Here is a 23,436-nt window from a genome sequence, read left to right on the forward strand (position 1 = left end):
TTTTTTTCTAATTATTTTTTTTAAATTTAAATTCATCGATTCAAATATGCCATAAGGGATTGTTTGGCAAGTGGAAATGATGAGAAGTTGTAGATGCTGAAAGCATCATCTAAATTCTAATCAAATATGGTCTAAGCCACACACGATGTTAAAAAGTCTCTTCTGGTAACTGAATCGATATTGTGTTTGGGCTGATAGGTTTGAAGGTAGAAATTTCAAATCTCTAGTAATAATTACTTCATATCATTAAAGAGGACTTAATAGTTTGTAAAATATGGATGAATTTCAAATTTTTCCCGTCTTTTGTCTGGAGATATTTGAAATCTTTTATTAATCATTGTCTCGAATTCAAATCGTTTCATCCAAACGAAACCTAAGTTAAATCTAAAAGGCTTACAAGAATTATGACTCGACCTGCACAGAGAGCTCAAGAGTGAAATCCTGTAACCATTCTGCCTCAGCTACCAGCAAGACACAAACTCAAGGGAATCAGAAATGGAACACAACACTCATCTTAACATGTGCTTACTGTGCCTGCAATAGTTATCGCAACTCTTTGGGTGAAAACGGCAGCCACTGGTGTAGTATCGAAGGACCCTTTCGATGCTCTAAGTCTTGCTGAATATTGAGTATAGAGGATGACGATAAACTCAAATGTCATACAAAGAGCAGCCAGTACAAAAGATACAGACATTAAGCTCTAAACTTCAAGAAGCTAATATTATGTGCGCAGAGGAAAAGAACATGTTTATCACCCAACTTCATATTTTGAAATCAAATTCTTCCCACACTGTCTGATACAAAGTGCAAATTAATGAATTATTTCAACACTCCGAAACAACAACCTGGCATGGTTTCTTCAAGTCACAACATTACGCAAGACACTTTAATCAACTAAATGTTACTTAGCTATCTTCAAAATCACAAGCGTATGCAAGAAAGACACTGCTATGGACTAAATGTTATTCAGCAATTTTCTTCCTTTTGTCGACTGAGTCACCTCTTATTTCCATCTTCACAGGCAATGAAGCATGGAAAATGAAGTCATCAGTGCCATCCTGGTCATGCCGCTTCCTTTCAGAGTTACCTTTGCTCTTTGGGCAATTTCTTGGATTTTTCTCATCATCACTGCTGGGCAAAGAACCTTCATTTTCCGAGCGTACTTCCAGATCATCATCGTCATCCTCAGCCACCTTTGAAGATACCCCAATATATTCAATTTCTCGACAAAGATCATCCTCAAGCTCTTTCTCAGCATCAACCAAATTGTCCCTATCAATTGTGTCATCGCAGTACTCCTCCAAAAACGGCTCATGATTCCTCCTCATTACCCTGTAAACCTTCCCATTTTCTACAAAGCTCACATTTTTCTTCACTTTGGGCTGAAACCGACTATGCTCCTTCACCAAACCCCCACTTCTATGTCCTGGAACAGCATGTTTTCTTATCAAAGAGTCATTGTTAGGGACTTGGAGTACTTCACCTTGCTCCTCATCAAGCTCCTCAGCTAATTTATCAATTCTTTCAACTAGACCTCTCAGTTTCTCCACATTAACTCTCTTCAAATCCCCACATTTCACATTGCCCAGTTTTCTTTCAGAACTGGAAACCCTAGATTTCAAATCATTCCCTCTGTACCTCATATTTACTCCACTTGAAAGCACCCTCGTTTCCAAACAAAACCCCTGAATAGAATCCAAAAATCTATTCAATTCTCTGGTTATTGAGCTTTTTCCATCCCTAATCATTGGATCACCACCCTTCAAAGGACAAACACAAAGAAAAGAGAAACACATCAGATCCGACCTTGATTGACCTCATACGAAAACTAAAATGCGGATGTTATATATATATATATATATAAAATAAAAAAACTCTCTTTTTCACCTGAATGGTGTCGAGTTTGAGAAGCAAGTTCATAGCTTTACGATAGATGGCGTCATAATCGAACTGGGTTCTTTCAGAAACTGAGGATTTGAGACTCCTGAGAGTAGACTTGATAGAAGCCAGGTCCTTGAGTTGCCGAAGAGTTCTTGATCTGCGCAAAAGGAAGGCTCTGAAGTAGGACTGGATGGTACGGGCAGCGGCGTCGCGGACGGACTGCAATGAGGAGGAGCGGCTATGGAGGGCGGATTCCAGCACCGCGATGCGGCGGAGGAGAGAGACTATAGTGGGGTGAGTTTGTCTTTCTTCTTGGAAAGAAGATTCGCGAAAATGTGGATAGTAGTGCTGTGAATTAGGTAGGTGGGTTTGGGCAGAACAGAGGTTGGGCTGAGGTGGCGGGTGGAAAAGGAAGTGAGAATCCGGCGGATGGTGGTGGCATGCGGAGTAGGAAGTAGAGTAACAGCGCGAATTTGATGGTTTTAAGATTAAGGGTTTTGATTCTTTTCTATTGATGTTGCCGTTTATTCCCAAGGGACAATGACATTGAACTGATTAGAATTTATAAATGTTTTACACGTCACGTTTACCTTGTAAATTTATAAATATTGTTTTATTATTTAAAATATTATAAATACTCAAAATTCTTTAAATTTTAATTGATGTTAAATAATTTGTGCCATTCATTAGTCTTCATTAATTTTTTTTATCTTTAAAAAATTATAAATTAAGTGAGTATTTTACAATTACAGATAATCGTGTTTTTTATTATATTTAAAAAAAACAGAAATATCAATTTCAACCATAATTGAAAAATTACATTATTCTATAAAATATTAAAAAAATATTTCTAATTTTTAATAATTATGCCACGCCTCATAAAAATTCATTTTGATTTACTCTCAATATTAATACATACTTAATACTACTATAACGTCGAAATCCGTTATTATTTACTGGGCCTGGGCCTGGGCCAGGGATTCGTGGATCTGTATGAGCAATGCAACATTTATTTTCCCTTTGTTAACAAAACCAGACTAGAACACTTTCTCAGCCCATGAAGCTGCTCTGTTAGAATTGGATGGGGTGTTGTCAAAGAATTTTCCTAGTGTTTATTTCGCTTTTTTCTTTTTGAGTACAATGAGTGTGGGATCGGGGGCGACCTAAATTTGAGCTCAAAATCCTCTCCTTCGTTAAGGAAGGTAAATGTCAAATTTGATTTAGTTCAATTTCTAATTGATTTACAATACTCATTTTTATTAACACAAGTAATTTTTTTTCTATGGAAACGGTGAGCATATGTTATATTAATAAATTGACAAATACACTGATCCAATCAATAATTTCATTATACAATAAACTCACATAAAACAAACAACCGCATATTAAATAAGATAATTTATGTATTTATGTGGACTATTATGTGGTAAATTTGAGGGTTGAAGTGCAATTAATCTTATTTATACAATGGGTAGGTTTGGAATATTCTTGGGTAACGGACAGCATTAATATGAAAAGGTAGTTAGGTTCATGGGACGTGCTTTTGAGACGTGGAAAGGAATTGGCTTTTATATTATAAACGGACTGGAAAGAGTAAAAGAGGAAGGCCGAGGAAGAACACATGTTAACTAGTAAGATTCTTAAAAAAACGTGGTTAAGGGTCCTAAGTAGGCCACTTAATCGAAAGTTTAATGACACTAAAATCTCAAAAACAAATGAGTAATATAGATTCTAATATTTATAAACCTTACAGCACAAACAAAAGACCGAATCAGGTCCCTGAAGAAAGACAGGTAATAGACAAGAGTAATGTCGTCAATACAATATAAGAGGAAACATAAAAGCTTCTATGTTTAAGCCCAGATAGCAACACTCGGATGATCTCTACTACAGAGGGCAAATGAGAAAAATCAAACTAACCCCAATATTTAAAATGACAAATATATGTGTAGTAAAAGAATAGAGTGCAGTAGTTGCCTGCCTCACGGGTATATGCTGTTTGGTTCGCACACCAGGCGTTCTGATCAAATACAATGCATTTATGCAACGGCCGGCATGTCCTTGAGCCAGGCATCGAGTGGCTTGCCAATTGAGTAAACAATGAAACCAATTTCCCTTAGCTTATTCACATTGACGACGTTCCTACCATCGAAAACAAAGGCTGGTTTCTGCATGTTGTCATATATCTTCTGGTAATCGAGCTGCTTAAACTCATCCCACTCGGTGAGAATGCAAACAGCATGGGCATCCTTTGTCGCGTCATAGGCGTTCCACACAGTCTGCACTTTCTTCACTGTCGTGGGGCTCATTGGCTGCAGATGAAGAGGATGATCCCAGTCGAATTTGTTCATTGAAAGGTCCCTCTGGATCTGGTCGTCGGTGACCTGAGGATCGTAGATGCTCAACTGGGCCTTGTCACCCAAGAGTCCTTGGCAAACATCAATAGCAGGAGTCTCCCTAGTATCACCAGTATCCTTCTTGAAGGCAAAACCCAGGATAGCAATTTTCTTGTTGGCAACTGTGTTAAACATGGATGAGACAATTCGGTTGACAAAACGGTTCTTCTGATAGTCATTAATCTTAATGACCTGTTTCCAGTATTCCGCAACCTCAGGAAGGCCGTTGCACTCGCAAATGTAAACTAAGTTCAGAATGTCCTTCTGGAAGCAGGATCCACCAAAACCAACACTGGCATTAAGGAACTTGGGACCAATTCTTGAGTCCTTACCCACAGCGTAAGAGACTTGGGAGACATCTGCTCCAGTGGCCTCACAGAGAGCAGACATGGCATTGACAGATGAGATTCTTTGAGCCAAGAATGCATTAGCAGCAAGCTTTGAGAGCTCTGCAGACCATAAATTGGTGGTAAGGATGCGATCTTCAGGAACCCAGTGAGCATAAACGTCCTTCAGCTTTTGAACGGCCTTAAGGCCTTCTGGAGTTTCCCTGCCTCCAATAAGAACCCTGTCTGGGTTGAAAAGATCTTGAATTGCAGTCCCCTCAGCAAGGAATTCTGGGTTAGAAAGAATCTGATAATTAATTCCCTTGCTGTTGTGAGTCAAAATTTTTTCAATGGCCTCAGCTGTTTTGACAGGAACAGTTGACTTCTCAACCACAATCTTATCAGATTTTGAGACATCAGCGATCATGCGGGCAGCACTCTCCCAGTATGTCAAATCTGCAGCTTTCCCAGCTCCAAGACCCCGAGTCTTGGTGGGAGTATTGACTGAGACAAAGACTATGTCAGCCTCAGAGACATGTTTCTCCACATCTGTGCTGAAGAATAGATTCTTGCCACGGCACTGCTTCACCACATCATCAAGCCCTGGCTCATAGATGGGAAGTTGATCGCTGTTCCAGGCATTGATACGAGGAACAGAGATATCAACAACAGCCACTTCAATCTTAGGACACTTGAGTGCTATCACGGCCATGGTAGGGCCTCCCACATATCCTGCTCCAATACAGCAAATCTTCACCATACTTCTTGCCTTGTTTGAGTACCCTGAAAAATTTACACATACAGATCTTTCATATTACCTTCTGTGGCAACTTTAACACAAAGAACCACCTATAATCTAAGTTGTATGTGGATATCAGGATAGCAAATTTCATCCACATCAACACCTCAGTGAAGTTTGATAACATTCTCATAACACGAAATAGGATCCTTTCAGATCTATAGACAATTTCGTACATTGCCACTCATCAACATATTCATAATGAACCATGAAGATTCTGGGAGTCGTTATAAATTTCATTGGACAAGATTTAAATCCAGCAGCAAGAAGAGCAGCTAAAGTGACTATTCAATCCTTATGTCTACCATCCACAAGATTATTCAGTTTCTGCCATGATTTAATTAAGTCACCGTCCAATTAGAATCATACTATTCAGCCCAACATCAATGAGAACAAGCACACCATAAATTTATAGCATTTTTTGTAACTCAGATCTAACTTGTTGCACTCAGAACAAGAACTACCACAACCCCCGAAGATCAAAAGCTTATTATCAGACCAACAGAACACAAGTTCAAGAAAAGATAGTAAACTGCTGAGTAATCTTCAAGGTATCTTTTACAAGATCTAACGCACTAACACTGTCGGCTTGCATGTAATGAGCTCCCAAAACCACTAGCCGCAGTTTAAGTTAAATCATAATCATAAAGACGGAAAAATTCGAATCAAATGTCATGCTTCAGGAAACTGAGATAGATCTAACAAAACTCAAGTAATCAAACACTAACACCAAATTACGCTTCAAATGATAGATCAAATCAGTTAAGACCTAAATCACTGCGATTACCTAAATTGCCGACAATTCCGTTTCAGATCAGACACAACTGAAAAAGACTAAACCACAATTAATTCATTGAATGCAAGTCTAATCCATTCACCACCAACAAAACGCAAAAATTTCCACGTACACATAAATTCACACACAAATGCACATCTGCCGACACATAGCTTGCTCTCTAGATGATTCACAAAAAAAAAAGAGATTTAGCATCCAAAGAAACAATGAAGCTTCCAACGCGAAATCAAAGCATTTTACCTCTGGATCACGCGTTCTGATCTCTGAAAACCACAACGAAGAGAGAGAGATCTGTGAAGGAAATATGCGTGTATGCAAGCGAGCTTGTATGAAAGCTGAAAGAGCGGGCAGCTCCATTATATAGTCGTCCGCGATCCAAGATCTACCCCCATGGACTTGACTGAAAAGACGAAAATACCCCTGCCTTTAACAGGTCTTCACTTTCTTCCAATTATGATTTTTACTTGATGACAGCCGGTTACAAGTCGCATTTGTTTTAGTAGAAGCAATGATAATCTGATGCATTAATTAATAACTATTTAGTATATATTAAAAATAAATTAATTACAACGAGCTCTTTAAAATTTATCATAATTATAAATATTTTTTATTATTTAAAAAATTATAAATTTTAGCAGTCGTCTAACAATTATCCTAATATGTTAGTCTCTGTTAGGTTTTAACAAATTTTTTATGGTGAATTAATAAAAATATTTTTGTGAACTATAAATTCTAATTTTACTTATTTTTTAAGGTTTTCTGAAATTTTTTGGCACTAAGTGGACAAATTTTTATAAATTTTCTTACTCATTTCATCCATTTTTTACAATTTTATATTTTTTAAAAAATTATAGTAAAGACAAAATTGATAAATTTAGGCCTCCATTCAAAATTACATAATTTCATCAAATTATCGACCGAAATTTTAATTGTTAGGCTAACATAGATGGTAATTCTTCAAAAAGTTTGGTATATGGGATGTATTTACTAAAAAGAAACAAATATTATGAAAAATAAATGTTATTTTTTAAATTATAAAAAATATATGAATAATTATACTAAATTTTGGAAGAGATTGTATATTATGCAAAATATAGAGGGTAATTTATACTAATATAAAATAAAAATTTCTATTTTTACCCACAAAGTGTTGTTCCTTATAGCGTGATACCGATTTTTTGAATTACAAAAAAATCCTTTATATATTTTTTAACCATCCCCAATTCAAAATTCTGTTTTCATCTATTATATCCATGTTATTTAGCTATGCTAATATAAAAAATATATATATATCGCTCACAAACAAAGATTTGTAACATCGCGACACCAAATTTGTTATATCAATAATATTTCTAAGTTAAATTTTTTTATTTAGTTGTTTATTTATTTTTTTAATATAACATATCGATTTATATATTTTATTTTTATATTATTTATTATATACACGCAATAAAAATATATTATAACACTTAGTTGGGTAAAAAGTTGACTAAATTAGATGAGAGAGTATTGAAATGTCGAAAATGCCCATCCATACCAACTAAGGAAAGATGGTGAGTGTTTGGGAAGTGGAGAAGGAATGAGATTTTGATATTCCACGCGTCTTTTTGTCTGCGTGAGGGTGCATGCACCACTGACAAGCACGTACAAACAACCAGGTGTAACCTGCGCCTCCACGATGGTCACTTGACTCATGAAAACTTGAGATGGGAACAACGAGCGGTGGTGATTGGTGATGAAGCAAAGGAGCATGTGATTAGATCAGACGTACTCCCTTAAAATATGATTTCCATCTACTTTAAGTGCATTTTACTTCAAATTTGGTTGTTTTGCTCCAATGATGGTAGCTAAAAAATATATATGAAATAAATATATTTTTAAGTCAATTTATGCATATTAATATTTTTTTTTTATTTATTCGTATGCACAAACAACCAATAATACGAATAAAAGATGCTTAAAATCAGGAGGTCAGATGAAAGAAAATAAGTAGGATGCCCAAAAGTATGCCAAAGCGACAGCTTCCACTCATTGCCTTACTCCACGTCTTATTTATAGGAGTTGGTATATTTCTGAAATCACATGAATTTCTTTTTACTATTAGAAAATTGGGAACAAATTTTCTTATAATTATACCTCTGACCAATGATTTGTCTATTAGATAATTACACATACACTTATCAGAAACTTTAACTGCACATGTTTATTCAGAAAATTACATATACATCTCTAAAAAAATATATTAATATCATTAATACAAACTATCCATACTTTTTAACTATAAAAAATAATTTACGTAATTATAAAAGAAAAGCCATAAATAACATGTGTAAATAAATAATAGATGAGGGGTGAAAATATAATTATCTAAGATGAATGTTAGATGTTATGAGGTGATGCAGGTGGAATTAAGCATGATTTCCACGCATGAGATCTAACTTGGGAATTAAGAATGTGTCTCATTTCTGAAATTGACCATCCTCACAAATTGGTCCCTTTTGAGTGACCTTTAAGCCACTATCATATCATGTCTTCACCCCATACAAGAAACCCCAAAAGCCTCTCATTTTCGATGATGATTCACTTTTATTTTTTATTTTTTATTTTTATTGATTGAGAAAATAAAATTTTTATTATAAAATATAAATTTGCAGTACCTCGTTATTTGAAAATGTTCGATAAATGCAAGTTGAATCACAATCACTTTACGATTTTAAATTATGGATCTAATAATGAGGGCGAGTTAGTATTTAAATCAATTTACAGGATAATATGTCTGATGCGAAAATATTTGATGTAGTTTGTTAAGGTGATATATGAGAGAAATACTTATTTGGTTATAAATTAATTATTGACATATATTTTTTGATACTTTTAAATAATATTTTTTTAATTAAAAAGTACCGTTTTAGGTTAAAAGTATGAAGCACCACTGATAAATTTTAATTATTATTTTTATTTAAATTTCTCTGATCTTTTTTCCTCTCAATGTTATATATGAATATGTTTTAATAAATTAATATTTATATAAAAATTATCATTTAATTATTTTATCCATTCATAAGCATTTAATAAAAAATTACATATAAAAATCTTATTTTTTAAATAATTTTAAAAAATATTATACATGTACGTTGAGTGTGGTATAAATTATTGATCAGAATTACAGGCAAGTAGGTGTTGACTATTCCCTTTGGGTTGGGCTGATTGGTACCGAATTGGGCCTGGGCCTCACTTTGACTTTTGAACTTCTCTATCAAAGCGGCCCAATTCCAACCATGGGTATTTTCGTGATTAACACCTAATCCTTTGTTCTTTCGGGTAATTCAAATGAATCAAAATCATTGCTGATCATAACGGTAATCAATACGATTTAATCCGAATAGTCCAAATAACACATGAATATTCAAATGAATAAATAAGACGCTCCAAGACCCAGCGCAGGAAAACTAGCCGTTACGAGGCCGAGCGTCCTAAGCTCAACGTTCTTCTTTTTCTCCACCTTTCTCTTCAATCATCACTCTCCCTCAAATCATCAATGAGATTCAAGGAACTCTTACTGTAATTAGAAACGCTCTCTTGCTTTCTCTCTCTAAAAGAGCGAATTTCCCAACCAATTCTCCGGCGATCTTCCCCATGGAATCGAGTTCGAAGTTTGCCGGAGGAGTGGTTACTCCGACGAAAGAAAAACCCACTTCAGATCGATTGAAATTGAGCGAAAGGGGGAAGTGTTCCGAGAATGTCAATCCAAATGTGTCGAGTCCTGGACTGAAGTTCTGCCATTCACCATCGGTTGTCAAGTCCGGGAACAGCGCCAAAAAATCCGCTTCCAGAAAGCCAAACCCCAACCAAGTGGCTACTCCGTCGCCGAAAAAGAAGATTCGAGAGAGGAAGTTTGTGGTTGCGAAGAAGAAGTGGAGGAAGGAGGAAGTGGATTCTTCAGCCGCTGCTGTCGCTTGTGGGAAGTGTAGGAAGGCGAACGGGAAATCCAAGTGTTTATGTGTGGCCTATGAGAGTTTGAGGGCTTCTCAGGAAGAATTTTTCAAGAATCGCAGTGAAATAGACCATGAGGTTGATTTTGATAAGGTAAGGGAGTGCGACGATGGATCTGAGAAGGACGGGACATACGTAAACCGCATAGTTCAAAACCCTGGGATCGCGAATGAAGGGCAAAAGGACGACAATGATCCTTCGCCTGAAAGTAATGGGGAAAATGGTGAACTGGGCTTGAAAAGGAGCAGGGATCGGCTGTTGGAAGAAGCCAGACAGAGCGTGCCGGAGCCCGGATCTGGAAGAGTGATGCATTTGGTGAAGGCGTTTGAGAAACTCCGTATGATGCCAAAATTGGGTGATTCTGAAGAAAAAGAGGCGGAGGAAATGGAGGATGATAAGAAGGGGATGAAATGGGCATTGCCTGGGCTGCAACAAGCTCCTAAGGCTTCAGAAACGCGGGTTTCTTCTTCTTCTTTATGTCCGTCAGATTTTTTTCTTACATCAGAGAGCTTAGGTCTGGACTCCTGTCGTTCTTTTTCTTTAGACAGCAGCCAAGGAAGGTTAGTGAGGAACAGCTAACATATTATAATTATGATGTTACTGGATACCGCTTTTTCATAATTTCTTTTGTATTGGCTCTGAACCGTATGTGTGTGTCCCTGAAACTTCAGCACAAGAACTTCTGCTGGTGGTCGGAAAAGCAGGCGAAGCGTGAGGACTCTTCACTATACTTCTCTTTATCTGAGATGAACTGTTTCCATTGATATTATCTGTGTTTTCAAATCTGCAGAGCAGCGAATCATCTGTAACCGTCACTAGAAGACATGGGAAGAGGAAGCAGCAGAAAGCCACCTCTCAAAAACCTTTCATGCTCAGAACAGAGGTTTGTTATATGGAAACCCAGTTTCCTGTCTATGTTGTGCTGTGGGCTTTTCAAACCGCATTTTGTTGTCTGTAGGAAATTGATCACAGTATATCTGTAGGGAACATTTTCAATTGAAGGCATTCTATTTGTACAGTATAACTGTAGGGAACATTCTCACGAGAAGAAAACATTTGCAACAATGTTATGGCAGACTTGTTATGGTAGAGGGAAGGCCGAGATCATGCCAATGATTTTATTTATAAGAAACGCTATCTTGCTTGTCGGCATAGGCAAAATTAGCAGTAGACTATTAAGTTAAAACCTTGTATTTGCAATTCATCATATATTCGTCAGCCAATTAGTCTTAAAAGTTAATTGATATAGATGATCTTCATTGTTTGGTGCCTTTAACTAATCAATATTTTCAACTGGTTAATATTGGACTGCACGTGATTGAGCAATTGCTAATTGGATTCTTTTGGACTGATAACTCACTAATGTTATGTCACTAGAGGTATGATACTGATGAACCAGTCACTTTAATGCTGGGTTGCTTGTATCTTTCTTAAATTTGGCAATTGGTCCTACTGCAGCAAAGAGGAAGATACAAGGAGGAAGAGTTCACGAAGAAGTTGCAACAAATGATGGAGGAACAGGAGAAACTGCGTGTACCAATTGCTCAAGGCCTTCCTTGGACAACTGATCAACCAGAGGTATGTTGTAGTGTCCTAGAGAAAGCTTTTGCTATTAAATTTATGCTTTCCATCATATAACTCTTCATAGTATCCAGGTTCATTTTCCCCAGTGTTATTTGTTTTCATTACTTTTACATGTATTATTTTGCTTTATTGTGGCATTGGATTGAAGCTTTTGCTGTGTTGATGTGCTATGCTGGTTAGATTCTGGTTTTTCATGTTAACTACCTTTAAAATTTATTGGAATTTAAGTTATTGATAAATGTACTTATATTCTAGCTTTTCATGTAACTGATGTACCATTACTTACATCAATATTTAACATTCTTTTGTTGTGTGTAATTGTGTGTATCTTGCATTATTAAAATCCCATGCTTGGCACAACACTATTCTGAACTTTTGATCGTGTTAAGTGATTACATTTAAAAGTTACTTTCTTTGTTAATTGGACATGGCAATTGATTGCAAATAAGCATGCATAATTTCATCAATTGCAGCTGGAACGATTGAGTCACAATTCTTGCAGTTCCTATAAGGATGTTATGCTCCATTGCAAATTTGCTAAAGCTAAGTAGATATCCAACAAATCCTATTTTAGCAGTTATAGTCACAAGGGTTTGGGGCTTGTAAATCAAGAAGCGTTCACGTCTTGTTTAAGACGGAGATCATAAATTTATTGCCTTGACATATTCAATGTTCTCTTAAGCAAAGAGTTTGAATAACTTGTCATTCACTAGATTCTAGGGTGATGCTGTTGAAGGAGATGGCCACCAGGAATTATAGGCACTCGTAGACATGTCATAAAGTTGTTGAGAACCACGGGTTCTTAGTGGAGAGTGTGCATAAGCTGGTGTTAAAATGTTGCTTGTCACCATTTTATAAGTTGTATGTGTTCAGCCAGAAATTTCTGTGATCTCATTAAAGGTGTTCCATTTTTGTTAAACAAGTCTTCCTTTCTGCTTCTTCAAATATCTTGGTTATGTATACACAATTTTAGCTCAGGAAAGAATCCTTTGAATAATTTGGTTTGTGGTATACCAGTGTTTGGTGAAGCCTCCAGTTAAAGAAAACACAAGGCCTGTAGACCTGGTCTTGCACAGTGATTCAAGGGCTTTGGAGCGTGCAGAGTTTGATGATCAGGTACAGCCTTTCCTTGTCGAATAACCCTGTTAAAATTTCATTTCATGAGAAATGTAGGTATCTTTGCTAATATTACTGACTACATTACAAGTCTCAAAAACAAAATTGTGTTCTACCAGCACGTTCTGGGGGATTCCATGAAAAAACCCAGAAATCCCCCAAACGCCCAATCATTACTATCAATGCACACTTAAACCAACTTTCCTTGGAAAAAATCATAAATCAAAGAAAAACTATCCAACATTGCCATGATGAATCCAAGCTGCAAAGTGCCCAAAATGGGTTTTGGTCTTTTTCATTGATTCTTTTTGAAAATATTTCAGCAAATATATTTTTCCGGGTTGAATATCTAGTATTCTTCTACTCAATTTACTCAAATATAAATTTTTTTGTTTAAGTTTTTTAGTCTATTGTTGTATGTTTGTTGTTCAATTTGATTTATGTTGTTTAATTTGCTTTTTTCATATATTTATAGGATAATTACACTCCCTTCCCTTGAGGCTTGGTGTTTACACGTAGATCCCCTATGGCTTGGGAAATTTACATCTAGCACCCTTGATGTTTGCTTCTGTCTAACAAATAAGTCCCTCTGTTAGTCAAAATTTACCGAATTTGCTGATATTAACTGCAATATCAACTATCTTGCGAGATTATCAAAACTTATACTCCAAGGTTGCCCTTAGGCCCAAGCCTTGAATCCCAATGGAAGAGATGGCTACTTGGGAGTTAAGGATGGGTATATTGCAGTTAAGGATGGAGGGAGGAAGATCGAGAAGAGGTAACAAGGTGGATTGGAGGAAAAGATGGAACAAAGGCGATGTTAGGAAGATGAGATGGTTGTAGGGTGGCAATAGAGAGGACAGATATCAACTGTCTTGCGAGATTATAAAGACTTATACTCTAAGGTTGCTCTTATTCAATGAACTTGACCAAAAAATGCCCAAGCCTTGAATCCCAACAGAAGAGATGGCTAGTTGGGAGAGGATGAGAGAGACAAAGGGGTATATGAGGAAGGGAGGAAGATCGAGAAGAGGTAACAATAAAAGGTGGATTGGAGGAAAAGATGGGCCAAAGGCGATGTTATGAAGAGAGTAGGATATGTTCACTAGTGGGGAAGATGAGATGGTTGTAGGGTGGCAATGGAGAGGACAGATATCATCTAGCTTGCGAGATTATCAAAACTTATACTCTAAGGTTGCTCTTGAATCCCAACGGAAGAGATGGCTACTTGGGAGTTAAGGATGAGAGAGACAAAGGGGTATATGGAGGGAGGAAGATCGAGAAGAGGTAACAACAAAAGGTGGATTGGAGGAAAAGATGATACAAAGGCGATGTTAGGAAGAGATCCATATTCACTGGTGGGGAAGACGAGATGGGTAGGGTGGCAATGGAGAGGACAGTTCAGAGAAGGTAAGGTTCTAAGGTAGCAATCAAGAAAGTACTAATAAATTATAAGAGACTTGACGCCCTACTTAAATCAGTCCAAAGATTAAAAAAAAGAATTGGATGGTGGATAAAGAGTTTTGGAATGCTTTTTCTTTGTGTTTCCCAATGAATGAATCTTAATTGGAAGACTTCTGATAACCAAAAGGCTCCTCCCTGAATCAAGCAGTATGTGGTGCAGAGTTGTGAAATTCTATGTTTTCTTTCCCTGGTTATTCATCATTTCTTTCTGTTTCTGTTAAGGTGGCCAAGAAAATGAATCTAATTGAACAGTACCGGATGGAAAGGGAGAGAGAACAGAAGGTAACCGCTCTCTGTGAACTTCAACTCAAACACTATGTTACCGGTCTTGGATTCTACAAACATATGTTTGCTTTTTGCAGCTGGCGAAAGAAGAGGAAATCAGGAGACTGAGGAAGGAGCTGGTTCCAAAAGCTCAACCCATGCCATATTTTGACAGGCCCTTCATTCCCAGAAGGTAATCAATCCCACTTGCTATTCCACAATATGAAATGAAGTGGCACACTAAAATCAAAGTACAAAAAAAAGTTATGACATAGTGATGATTGATATGTGCCTTGGTTCGTATCAGGTCTACGAAACAACCCACTATGCCTAAACAACCGAACTTCAGTGTACCTCAACACAAGAAAGTCAAATGTTTCGTGTCCTTGGATGACTTGTATACACAACTGGAGTGAACCACAACACATAAAAGAGTAGATCTCGGTTTTGTTTTCAACATTGTATTTATATTCTTTACCTTTTGTATATGTTGCAATATTTTTTTCCGGAGATTTGCAATTTCTGGATACACAAACATGGTCTTATGCCGGCACAACGACGTGCCATGCCAATGTGAATGGATTCCCCTCTTTATTGGTTACAACTTCCTCCAGTTCCGATTTGCTATCTTTTCCACAGTGTGTTAGTATCTTATTGCGTCTCAGTGCTCACTCAGATTCAACATTTGCTTTTTGCGTGGTCACTGCTAGTGTTAATCAAAAAATTTTAAAATTGTCCAAATCAAATCGAATTCAATCATTTTCAATTTTATATTTAGTGTAAAATTGTACCGCACTATTTATTTGGTTTTAATTTACAACTTAAAGAAACAGTAAAAAATTGAATTGTACCACTGAATATATAATTAAAATTTTAAATTATATATACAATAATTTGATAAAATAATATTTTTTTAAAAGAATTTCATATTCGAATTATATAATTTCAAAATTTATATGTTATCAATCAAAGATGCATTACAAAGTTCATTTTTGTAAAATTTATATTTGGATTTAATGTTTAATTCTTTAAACCCTTTTAAGTTTTAAGCGCATTTAATGATTGTTGCTATTTTTCGTTCATTTTTCCCCCTTTTCCTCTTTTCTTTTTTCTCTTTTACTGCTTTCTTTGTTCTGTCTTTCTGTTTTTTTTTTTTTTATTTCTGTTTTCTCTAAAATGGACCATTGGTCTTTGTTGAATTAAGTGTTTCCTTGTTGGATTAATATATATGATTTTATATTTTAATCCACTTAAAGTTGTGGAGAGTATTGTTGGTCTACGGTGCATAATATTGATTCTTTTTTCTTACACTTGTTTCATTTATTGATTATTGTTAGTGTCAATGTCTTATTTTTGTTATAAGTATTAAAACCATCAAATCACCCGCAACTGTCCGAAAATCACACAAAATTTTAGTAATGACAAATTTTATAAAATTGTCAATAATAATTTAATTTAAGAAAAAATTTAAAAAAAATCAAAATCACACCATAAACACCCCTAATCAATGCAATTCAGATCCTGGGGACATGGACTTTGGTGAAATGTAACAGGACTTCTTCCATGGAACGACTTGCGGTTTTAGTGAAAAGTAAGAGTGAGATGTTGAAGGCAGAGGAAAATAAGAAAATTAAAAAGAAAATAGAACGATTCAGAAGAGACAGAATTTTCATTTCTATTTTAATATATATATATATATATATAATATCCGTGGCACTCACTCACTCTTCTTCAGTATGCGGATCAATGTTAATGTAAATTTATAGTGTATTTTAATAGTAAACTGACTATAAACTATAGATTATAATTTGATTTATCTTTTAACAAGTTTTTGAATTTTTTCATGAACTATAATACTCTTATAAACTATAGATTATGATTTGATTTATCTTTTACAAGTTTTTGAATTTTTTTATGAACTAAATAGACAATCCTCTCAACAAATTTTCAAAATTTTCCATCTGCTGCGTCCATTTCTTAATTTTTCTTAGAAAAATATAGCAAAACACAAATTAACAATTTCAGAACTTTATTTAAGAATTAAATAATTTCACATGAGGAAGATATTCCCCAATATCGTTTAAGTATTTGTAATTATGACAAAAAGACTCGATATACCCACAAAATAGTATACGAACACGTCTCATCAAGCAAAAAAGAGAAAAGCAGATGTACCATAGCCAGTGGAACCACATCCCCAAGTAGCAACCATGTCAAAATATGACTCAGTAATCCAAAGTACATCTTGAAATTTCAGGAGCCAAAACTAAAATGTCAAAACATACTAACATGTTCAACCAAAATCTCTTACAGATATATCCTTAAAAAATTCTCAACAAGCTAAGAGAAGTGCCAACAAAATTGATCTATGGTGCAACCACAACAATTCTTCCAGCAACTTGATCGAGGTCCCTTTGGCCACTAGATGTAATTTTTCTTCCACTGCAAAAGAATCAGGAGGCATTGTAAAATAACAGCATGTACCATCTCAACAAATATACAAATACAGGTAGTTGAAAACTCACCCCGTTGTATCCATCTCAACAATGTTCATATTCTGCAACTGTTGAAGAATGTGTCGAGCAACAGAACCACTGCTTTTGCCAAAATGGGGTGGACGACTCCCATTTCTCTTGCTCCCACCATAAATTCTCCGGAAGGCACCAACACCAAGACCTCCCCTCAAATAGATCTTCCTAGCCATGGAAGCTGCACCATCCGGTGGAATATAAGATACAACACTTAAGTCTATAAATAACATTGTACTGCCATTACAAGTATGTGACTTAATACTATATGCCACGCAATCTTATGAAGATGCAGACAGAAGATAATGACTAGAATACCGGGGCCAAAAGAATGAAACTATTAAAAATTAATCTTTAGATGTTCTAGTAACAGTAAAATAGAAAGGAAAGTGGATTACCAGCTCTAATGTAGTACCAATCAGGATCATATGGAGCAAGTTCTTTAAGCACACCGGTTTTCACAATATCAGTCCACTCAGGAAGCTCCATCTATTGTTTCAACAAAGTAAAATATAGTAAATAAGGAGCCCGAAAAGGCAAACAAATAGTTCCCCAGTCTTGCACACCGGTTTTCACAATATCAGTAAAATATAGTAAATAAGGAGCGCAAAAAGGCAAACAAATAGTTCCCCAGTCTTATCAAGAGTTCTGATTGGTGCTCTATAGCAAAGTAAATGGCGCACAAATCATTTATATCAATACACATATCGATACAATTCAGCTATGATGACAACTTTTTACCATTATAATTGCTCGGCCATTAAAGACAATGCTAAAATTCATCACTCATCAAAGAACACACAAGTTCATTACCATAATCCTCAACGAGAAAGTAATGTACAACCATCTCCTTCCAATTCTGAACAATCAACGTGTACATTCAAAAACAATTACCAAATAACACAAAAATAATCATAAATCAAACGCTAGACGCGGAATAGTTCAAACAAGGTCACCTATTTCAAAGGGTTTTACACACCACTAAGATAAATATAAACCACCGCAGAAACAATCATAAAATACCTCCCACTCTAAAGAAATAAACTTTCCCAGCATATATAATTGCACTAACACGAAAGCCAGAGAATTCCACAAGCCAGAAAATTAAAATCTACGAATATGACAAGCCCTACGACTTTACCTTGCCGGAGCGCTTGAGGTGAGCGGCGTAGGCTTTCACGAACTCGTGAGGAGAAACATCCTTAACAGTTCTCGCAGATGCCGCCATTGGTGAAGAGATCTCAAGTCACGTGCAGCTCACCAGACCGCCCTCTCTCAGGTGATTGTGAGTTGCGAAGCAGCGGTCGCAGAAGTAGAGGAAGACGAGCTATATGTATTAGGGTTTTAGTGAAATTAGGGTTATTGCGAGATTATATATTCAGTAATATGGACTCTGACGGGCCTGTTTTGTAATTTTAACTTGTTGGGCCAGAGTGGCCCAATACTTCCATGAAAATGGGCTCTTTTTTGTGTTCTGGTCTTGGACCCATTATCAGCGAAGACGAAGTGAATTGGTAAAACCAACTACGACGCCGTTTTCGGCCACTACAAACTGTCAAAGCTCGCTCGTCTCTTCGTTCCACTCGCCTCATTTCTCCGACCAAACCCTAGTCATAACAGAAAATCCACCCCCCGGAACTTCGATCGCTTCAGCGACCGGCAGAGCCGCCGCAGCCATGACGATCCGCCAGCTGATAAACCTCGGTCGACGCACTCGAAAACCAATCCGTCCTTTCACCTCGGTCCAGCCACTCTCCACCGCCGTGGCCACCGCTTCCGAGGCCTCCCTCCCTTCTCCTCCTCCACCAACCGCAATGATCTACGACCGATTGGCCGAATCCGTCAAGGAAAAGCTCAAAAAACTTGAAGACCCCGATCCTCGATTCCTCAAGTACAACTCACCTCATCCGGCAGTACATTCTCACACTGAAATCCTCTCCGCTCCACTTACCCGAGTCACCACTCTCCCCAATGGCCTCCGAATCGCCACCGAGTCGACTCTCGCCTCGACAACCGCCACCGTTGGTGTTTTCATTGACGCTGGATCGAGGTTTGAGAGTGATGAATCCAATGGCACAGCACATTTTTTGGAGCATATGATATTTAAGGGGACGGAGAGGAGGAACGCGAGGGAATTGGAGGAGGAGATTGAGAATATGGGTGGCCATTTGAATGCTTATACTTCAAGGGAGCAGACGACATACTACGCCAAGGTGATGGATAAGGATGTGCCCCGTGCACTGGATATTTTATCTGATATTCTGCAGAATTCCAGGTTTGATGAGCAAAGGATTATCCGGGAGAGGGATGTTATTCTCCGGGAGATGGAGGAGGTATTCAACCGAGTTCTATATTTTCTTGCTTGATTGATTAATTATATATTGTTTTTGTGGATGTTGATTTGTTTGATCTTGTTGTTTGATCATTGTATTGTGTGTTTGATGGGTAAAGCTTGTGGCGCTTAGGTTTATTTTTGTGTTTGTTAGAAATGTTGTGTCCCTGTTGATAGTGCTTATCGGGAACAAAGATACTGGTTTTATGGTTAAATCAATTAGTTTTGGTGGCAACGTTGCCTCTTCTCTTCTTCTGTCCTTTCTTTTTTTCTTGGGGGCGGGGTGCCCCTTGTACGTCGGAGATCATGCTATTCTACTGTAGTTTTTAAGTTTCGGTCAATGATTATGATATCTTTCTCTGGTTGGTTTTAATTTGTAGAATATGTCTATTTAAGCTGAATGCATTTGGTGGATAATAGTTACTCCTTCAAGCAATTAAGTTTTCATATCAGGCTTGTGTATGTAATGGGTTTGTCTGGACTTAAGAAGGCAGGGTAAATAGGTTACAATTTATGCTGGGAGGTGACTAGCAGACATCGCAGGACCATTCTTGTCCTTTATGCTTTACATGCCAAATTCAGAGGCATCTTATATTGGGCAAATATTTTAGATTTTCTTTCATGCCACGTTTTTTTAGTAGTATTTGTAGGTAGAACGAGATGGTGGAATGTCATGAGCATAGTTATAAATGGCACCCCTTGGTGTATGGCGCAAAAGGCACAAGTCTGGTCCATTTTTTGAAAATCGCTGGCTTTCACCTGGCACAGCAATGGGGCGCGCTAGGTGCTTTCTATAAGCCAATTCCTAAAAGGTGGGGCTTTCTATAAAATAAGGAAAAATTGGCTGAACATTAACAAATTTTGCTTTTTTCTTGAATCTTTTGGCTAAAAAATTAAACCTAATCTTGAACACAACGAGTTTGGTAAAAATAGCAATGGTATAAAAATTTAAATTATTTATGCAAATATGTGCTGTGCGCCATGGGCCAGAGCACCTTTGCACCATGCGCCTTTAACAACTATGGCCCTGGGTCGATCTTTTAGTATAAGTCTCGTTCCTGATTCCGTTGTGTTTGTGATCCTTCTCATTGCTAAATGTTACACACTTAGAGAGTATGATCTTGATCAAATGCTGACTAAATAAAGTTTCTATGCAGAACACTGGTGATTTAATGTGATACATCCTCTTCTAAAAAAGTGCTGTATGTACTAATACAAGTGGCTCTTTGCTATTCAATTTTTGAAACCATATTACATATATTCTGCTAGACACAATCTTTATTAGAAGTTAGAACTTACCCTACTCTTGGTAAGAACCATCAAACTCTTGATATATTGGAAAATGAACTTCTGTTCTATTCACTGCCATAATTCTGTTTTTTCTTCCAATGTTTCTGAGAACTATCTGATAATTTATAATTACCGTGCTCACTGTGTTGCATTTCTGGACTGGTTGTAGGTTGAAGGACAAACAGAAGAAGTTATATTTGATCACCTACATGCTACTGCCTTCCAGTATACACCACTGGGTAGGACAATACTTGGACCTGCTGAAAATGTCAAGACTATTGGCAAAGAACATCTAAGAAACTACATATCAACTCATTACACTGCTCCCAGAACGGTATATGGATAATAATTAGGCTTTTCTTCATTGAAAGCCAGTTAGTTTGTTGGCTTGGTTGCTTATGATTTAACTATATGTTGTTAGTAAGTTATTATTTTTCCATTTTTGCTTCTATTTTAGGTAGTCGTCGCCTCTGGTGCTGTTAAGCATGAAGATGTTGTTGAGGAGGTGAAGAAATTATTTACAAAGTTGTCATCAAACCCAACAACAGCTTCTGAGTTAGTTGCTAAAGAACCTGCAATCTTTACGGGCTCAGAGGTAAAATTATCTTGTTCGGGTGCTTGGTGATAACTGTGGGCTGTAATTTTATTGTTTTTGACCTATATTCTGGAAATATAGGTTAGGATGCTTGATGACGACATTCCTCTTGCCCAATTTGCTGTTGCTTTTGAAGGGGCATCTTGGACAGATCCGGATTCCATTGCTTTAATGGTTATGCAGTCAATGTTGGGTTCCTGGAACAAAAATGCAGGTGGTGGGAAGCACATGGGGTAATTATTTACCATGTTACATCCTGATGGTTTGTCTGATTCTACTGAAGACTTCACTTTTCACCGTATGCATTTATTGGATTGGAATTTGTTATGCAGTTCTGAGCTTGCGCAGAGGGTTGGTATCAATGAGATAGCAGAGAGCATGATGGCGTTCAATACCAACTATAAAGACACTGGCTTGTTTGGTGTTTATGCTGTTGCTAAGGTTGGTTTCATACTTAAGCTGAATAAGAGGAGAGGGGATTTATTGGTTTGAATTACTACCTAAAGAAAAAGCTACAGATATATTGATCTCTGTGTGTGCGTATGTGTGTTGGTCTTTGTGAGAACTCAACCTTTTACATCTTGCTGGCTCTAATTGTGTCAACCTTTTGTTTTTGAGTTCTGTTTTACAAAAGTGAAAAATATCTTCACGAAGCCATCTACTGTGTGAATTGTCTGAGAGCATCTGAATATTTTCTTATTTCCTGACTTATCATGCTAGGGGATAAGGTTTTCAGATAGTGAAATGTGTCACTCGTTATTTTTCCCTAGATGCCTATTTTATCAATTTGATTAGTAATTTTTTGGTTTGCTTGTGCAATAATTTTTATTATGTGATTTAAGGATATTTAGTTCTGCAAGTTCTTCCACCTTCCTTTCAGTTATTTGCCTATACGGTGCTGGTCCTTCCTTTTAACGCCCACTGTTAGAAGAAGTTAAATTGATTTCTCAACTTTCTTCTTCTGCTGTTAATTTTTCTTTCTCTTTTTTTTGTGTGTTTGTGTTGGGGGGGGGGGGGGGGGGGGTTATTGGAATTCATTTTTAACTTTTTAGTCTAATTACTGCTGTTTATTTATGGACTCTTTATGTAGCCTGACTGCTTGGATGATTTGGCCTATGCAATTATGTATGAAATAACCAAGCTATGTTATCGCGTGTCAGAGGCCGATGTGGTCCGTGCTCGTAACCAGGTATTTATTCAAGTTATGCTGTCAAGTTGGCTTGCATTTCCTCAGGTGTCCTATTCAGTAACTACTAACTACCAACCGGTTTTGCTTGGAACATATTTCTTTTTTTTTTTTTTTTAACATAAGCTTGGAACATATTTTAATACTGTGTATGAGCTGCCAAAATGGCATATGTGGGATATATAAACTTCATATCTCTGAAAACAATCTTTTTAATTCGTTCATACTTTAACTCACCAATGTGTTGCCTCCAGTTGAAATCTTCTCTGCTGCTGCACATTGATGGAACCAGCCCTGTTGCTGAGGATATTGGACGTCAGGTATGTTTTGGTTTCTAAGAGTGAAACAGCATACCCGGATAAAACATGCACAATCTTATAATATATATTTCTCGAGGGATAGGTGAATAAATTATATGCATGGCAGTTGGCACAGAGATTTGTTGTTAATACCTGGCTTAGATTTTTTTGCCAACTTTTTTAACTGAAATGAATTTGGTCTTGTTTGCTTGTATTTACTAATGCCTGGCTTTCCTTTCGAAGTTCAAATTTTTTTCCTTTGTGCTTGCAGCTGCTTACATATGGTAGAAGGATCCCATATGCTGAACTATTTGCCAGGATAGATGCTGTAGATGCCAGCACTGTCAAACGTGTTGCAAACCGTTTTATCTTTGATAGAGTAAGATAGATTTCCAAATTCTTCAGAAGATATAAGACCTTGTCAAAATATTAACTGGTACTGAATTGTTTCTAAAAACCTTCACTGCTATGCAGGATGTTGCCATTAGCGCCGTGGGTCCCATCCAGGGCTTGCCAGACTACAACTGGTTCAGGCGCAGGACCTACTGGCTCCGTTACTAGGTTACTCCATGCTTCAAACAGGCATT

The 23,436-nt window shown here is 36.9% G+C and overlaps 5 protein-coding genes across 6 annotated transcripts; 2 read left to right on the top strand and 3 right to left on the bottom strand.

Moving 5' to 3' along the window:
• Positions 737–2,343, bottom strand: LOC105167637. The gene is made up of 2 exons (XM_011087429.2): positions 1,888–2,343; positions 737–1,760 (listed from the first exon to the last, which is right to left on the bottom strand). Exons 1-2 carry the CDS (start codon positions 1,918–1,920, stop codon positions 963–965), a joined length of 831 nt encoding a protein of 276 aa, XP_011085731.1. The 5' UTR covers positions 1,921–2,343; the 3' UTR covers positions 737–962.
• LOC105167638 (UDP-glucose 6-dehydrogenase 4) lies at positions 3,587–6,593 on the bottom strand. Its single transcript, XM_011087430.2, has 2 exons — positions 6,439–6,593; positions 3,587–5,386 (listed from the first exon to the last, which is right to left on the bottom strand). Exon 2 carries the CDS (start codon positions 5,361–5,363, stop codon positions 3,921–3,923), a length of 1,443 nt encoding a protein of 480 aa, XP_011085732.1. The 5' UTR covers positions 5,364–5,386; positions 6,439–6,593; the 3' UTR covers positions 3,587–3,920.
• Positions 9,629–15,220, top strand: LOC105167639. 2 transcript variants are annotated; one of them, XM_011087431.2, is made up of 8 exons: positions 9,629–10,751; positions 10,863–10,902; positions 10,982–11,074; positions 11,650–11,769; positions 12,793–12,891; positions 14,578–14,637; positions 14,718–14,812; positions 14,927–15,220. In XM_011087431.2, exons 1-8 carry the CDS (start codon positions 9,835–9,837, stop codon positions 15,033–15,035), a joined length of 1,533 nt encoding a protein of 510 aa, XP_011085733.1. In that variant the 5' UTR covers positions 9,629–9,834; the 3' UTR covers positions 15,036–15,220. The 2 variants fall into 2 exon arrangements, with proteins under 2 accessions (XP_011085733.1, XP_020551864.1); XM_020696205.1 differs by lacking the exon at positions 14,927–15,220 and having other exon boundaries at positions 14,718–14,816.
• On the bottom strand, positions 16,766–18,499 carry LOC105167640 (40S ribosomal protein S19-3). Its single transcript, XM_011087432.2, has 4 exons — positions 18,289–18,499; positions 17,546–17,636; positions 17,145–17,328; positions 16,766–17,061 (listed from the first exon to the last, which is right to left on the bottom strand). The coding sequence occupies exons 1-4, from the start codon at positions 18,373–18,375 to the stop codon at positions 16,986–16,988; spliced, it is 438 nt and encodes a 145-aa protein (XP_011085734.1). The 5' UTR covers positions 18,376–18,499; the 3' UTR covers positions 16,766–16,985.
• On the top strand, positions 18,694–23,430 carry LOC105167641 (probable mitochondrial-processing peptidase subunit beta, mitochondrial). The gene is made up of 9 exons (XM_011087433.2): positions 18,694–19,480; positions 20,939–21,103; positions 21,227–21,364; positions 21,446–21,597; positions 21,697–21,805; positions 22,455–22,553; positions 22,805–22,870; positions 23,121–23,228; positions 23,324–23,430. The coding sequence occupies exons 1-9, from the start codon at positions 18,824–18,826 to the stop codon at positions 23,408–23,410; spliced, it is 1,581 nt and encodes a 526-aa protein (XP_011085735.1). The 5' UTR covers positions 18,694–18,823; the 3' UTR covers positions 23,411–23,430.

The sequence above is a fragment of the Sesamum indicum genome, linkage group LG8 (assembly GCF_000512975.1).
Source record: "Sesamum indicum cultivar Zhongzhi No. 13 linkage group LG8, S_indicum_v1.0, whole genome shotgun sequence".
Lineage (NCBI taxonomy): Eukaryota > Viridiplantae > Streptophyta > Magnoliopsida > Lamiales > Pedaliaceae > Sesamum > Sesamum indicum.

Excerpts from the sequence above, each read along its gene's own strand:
- LOC105167637 (XM_011087429.2), bottom strand. The coding sequence starts at position 1,920 with ATGAACTTGCTTCTCAAACTCGACACCATTCAG. Across the intron at positions 1,761-1,887 it reads TCAAACTCGACACCATTCAG|GGTGGTGATCCAATGATTAG; the intron begins GTGAAAAAGAGA and ends TGTCCTTTGAAG.
- LOC105167638 (XM_011087430.2), bottom strand. The coding sequence starts at position 5,363 with ATGGTGAAGATTTGCTGTATTGGAGCAGGATATGTGGGAGGCCCTACC.
- LOC105167639 (XM_011087431.2), top strand. The coding sequence starts at position 9,835 with ATGGAATCGAGTTCGAAGTTTGCCGGAGGAGTGGTTACTCCGACGAAA. Across the intron at positions 10,903-10,981 it reads GTCGGAAAAGCAGGCGAAGC|AGCAGCGAATCATCTGTAAC; the intron begins GTGAGGACTCTT and ends TCAAATCTGCAG. Across the intron at positions 11,770-12,792 it reads GGACAACTGATCAACCAGAG|TGTTTGGTGAAGCCTCCAGT; the intron begins GTATGTTGTAGT and ends GTGGTATACCAG.
- LOC105167640 (XM_011087432.2), bottom strand. The coding sequence starts at position 18,375 with ATGGCGGCATCTGCGAGAACTGTTAAGGATGTTTCTCCTCACGAGTTC. Across the intron at positions 17,637-18,288 it reads ACCTCAAGCGCTCCGGCAAG|ATGGAGCTTCCTGAGTGGAC; the intron begins GTAAAGTCGTAG and ends TTGAAACAATAG. Across the intron at positions 17,062-17,144 it reads GTTGAGATGGATACAACGGG|TGGAAGAAAAATTACATCTA; the intron begins GTGAGTTTTCAA and ends ATTCTTTTGCAG.
- LOC105167641 (XM_011087433.2), top strand. The coding sequence starts at position 18,824 with ATGACGATCCGCCAGCTGATAAACCTCGGTCGACGCACTCGAAAACCA. Across the intron at positions 19,481-20,938 it reads TTCTCCGGGAGATGGAGGAG|GTTGAAGGACAAACAGAAGA; the intron begins GTATTCAACCGA and ends GACTGGTTGTAG. Across the intron at positions 23,229-23,323 it reads ACCGTTTTATCTTTGATAGA|GATGTTGCCATTAGCGCCGT; the intron begins GTAAGATAGATT and ends ACTGCTATGCAG.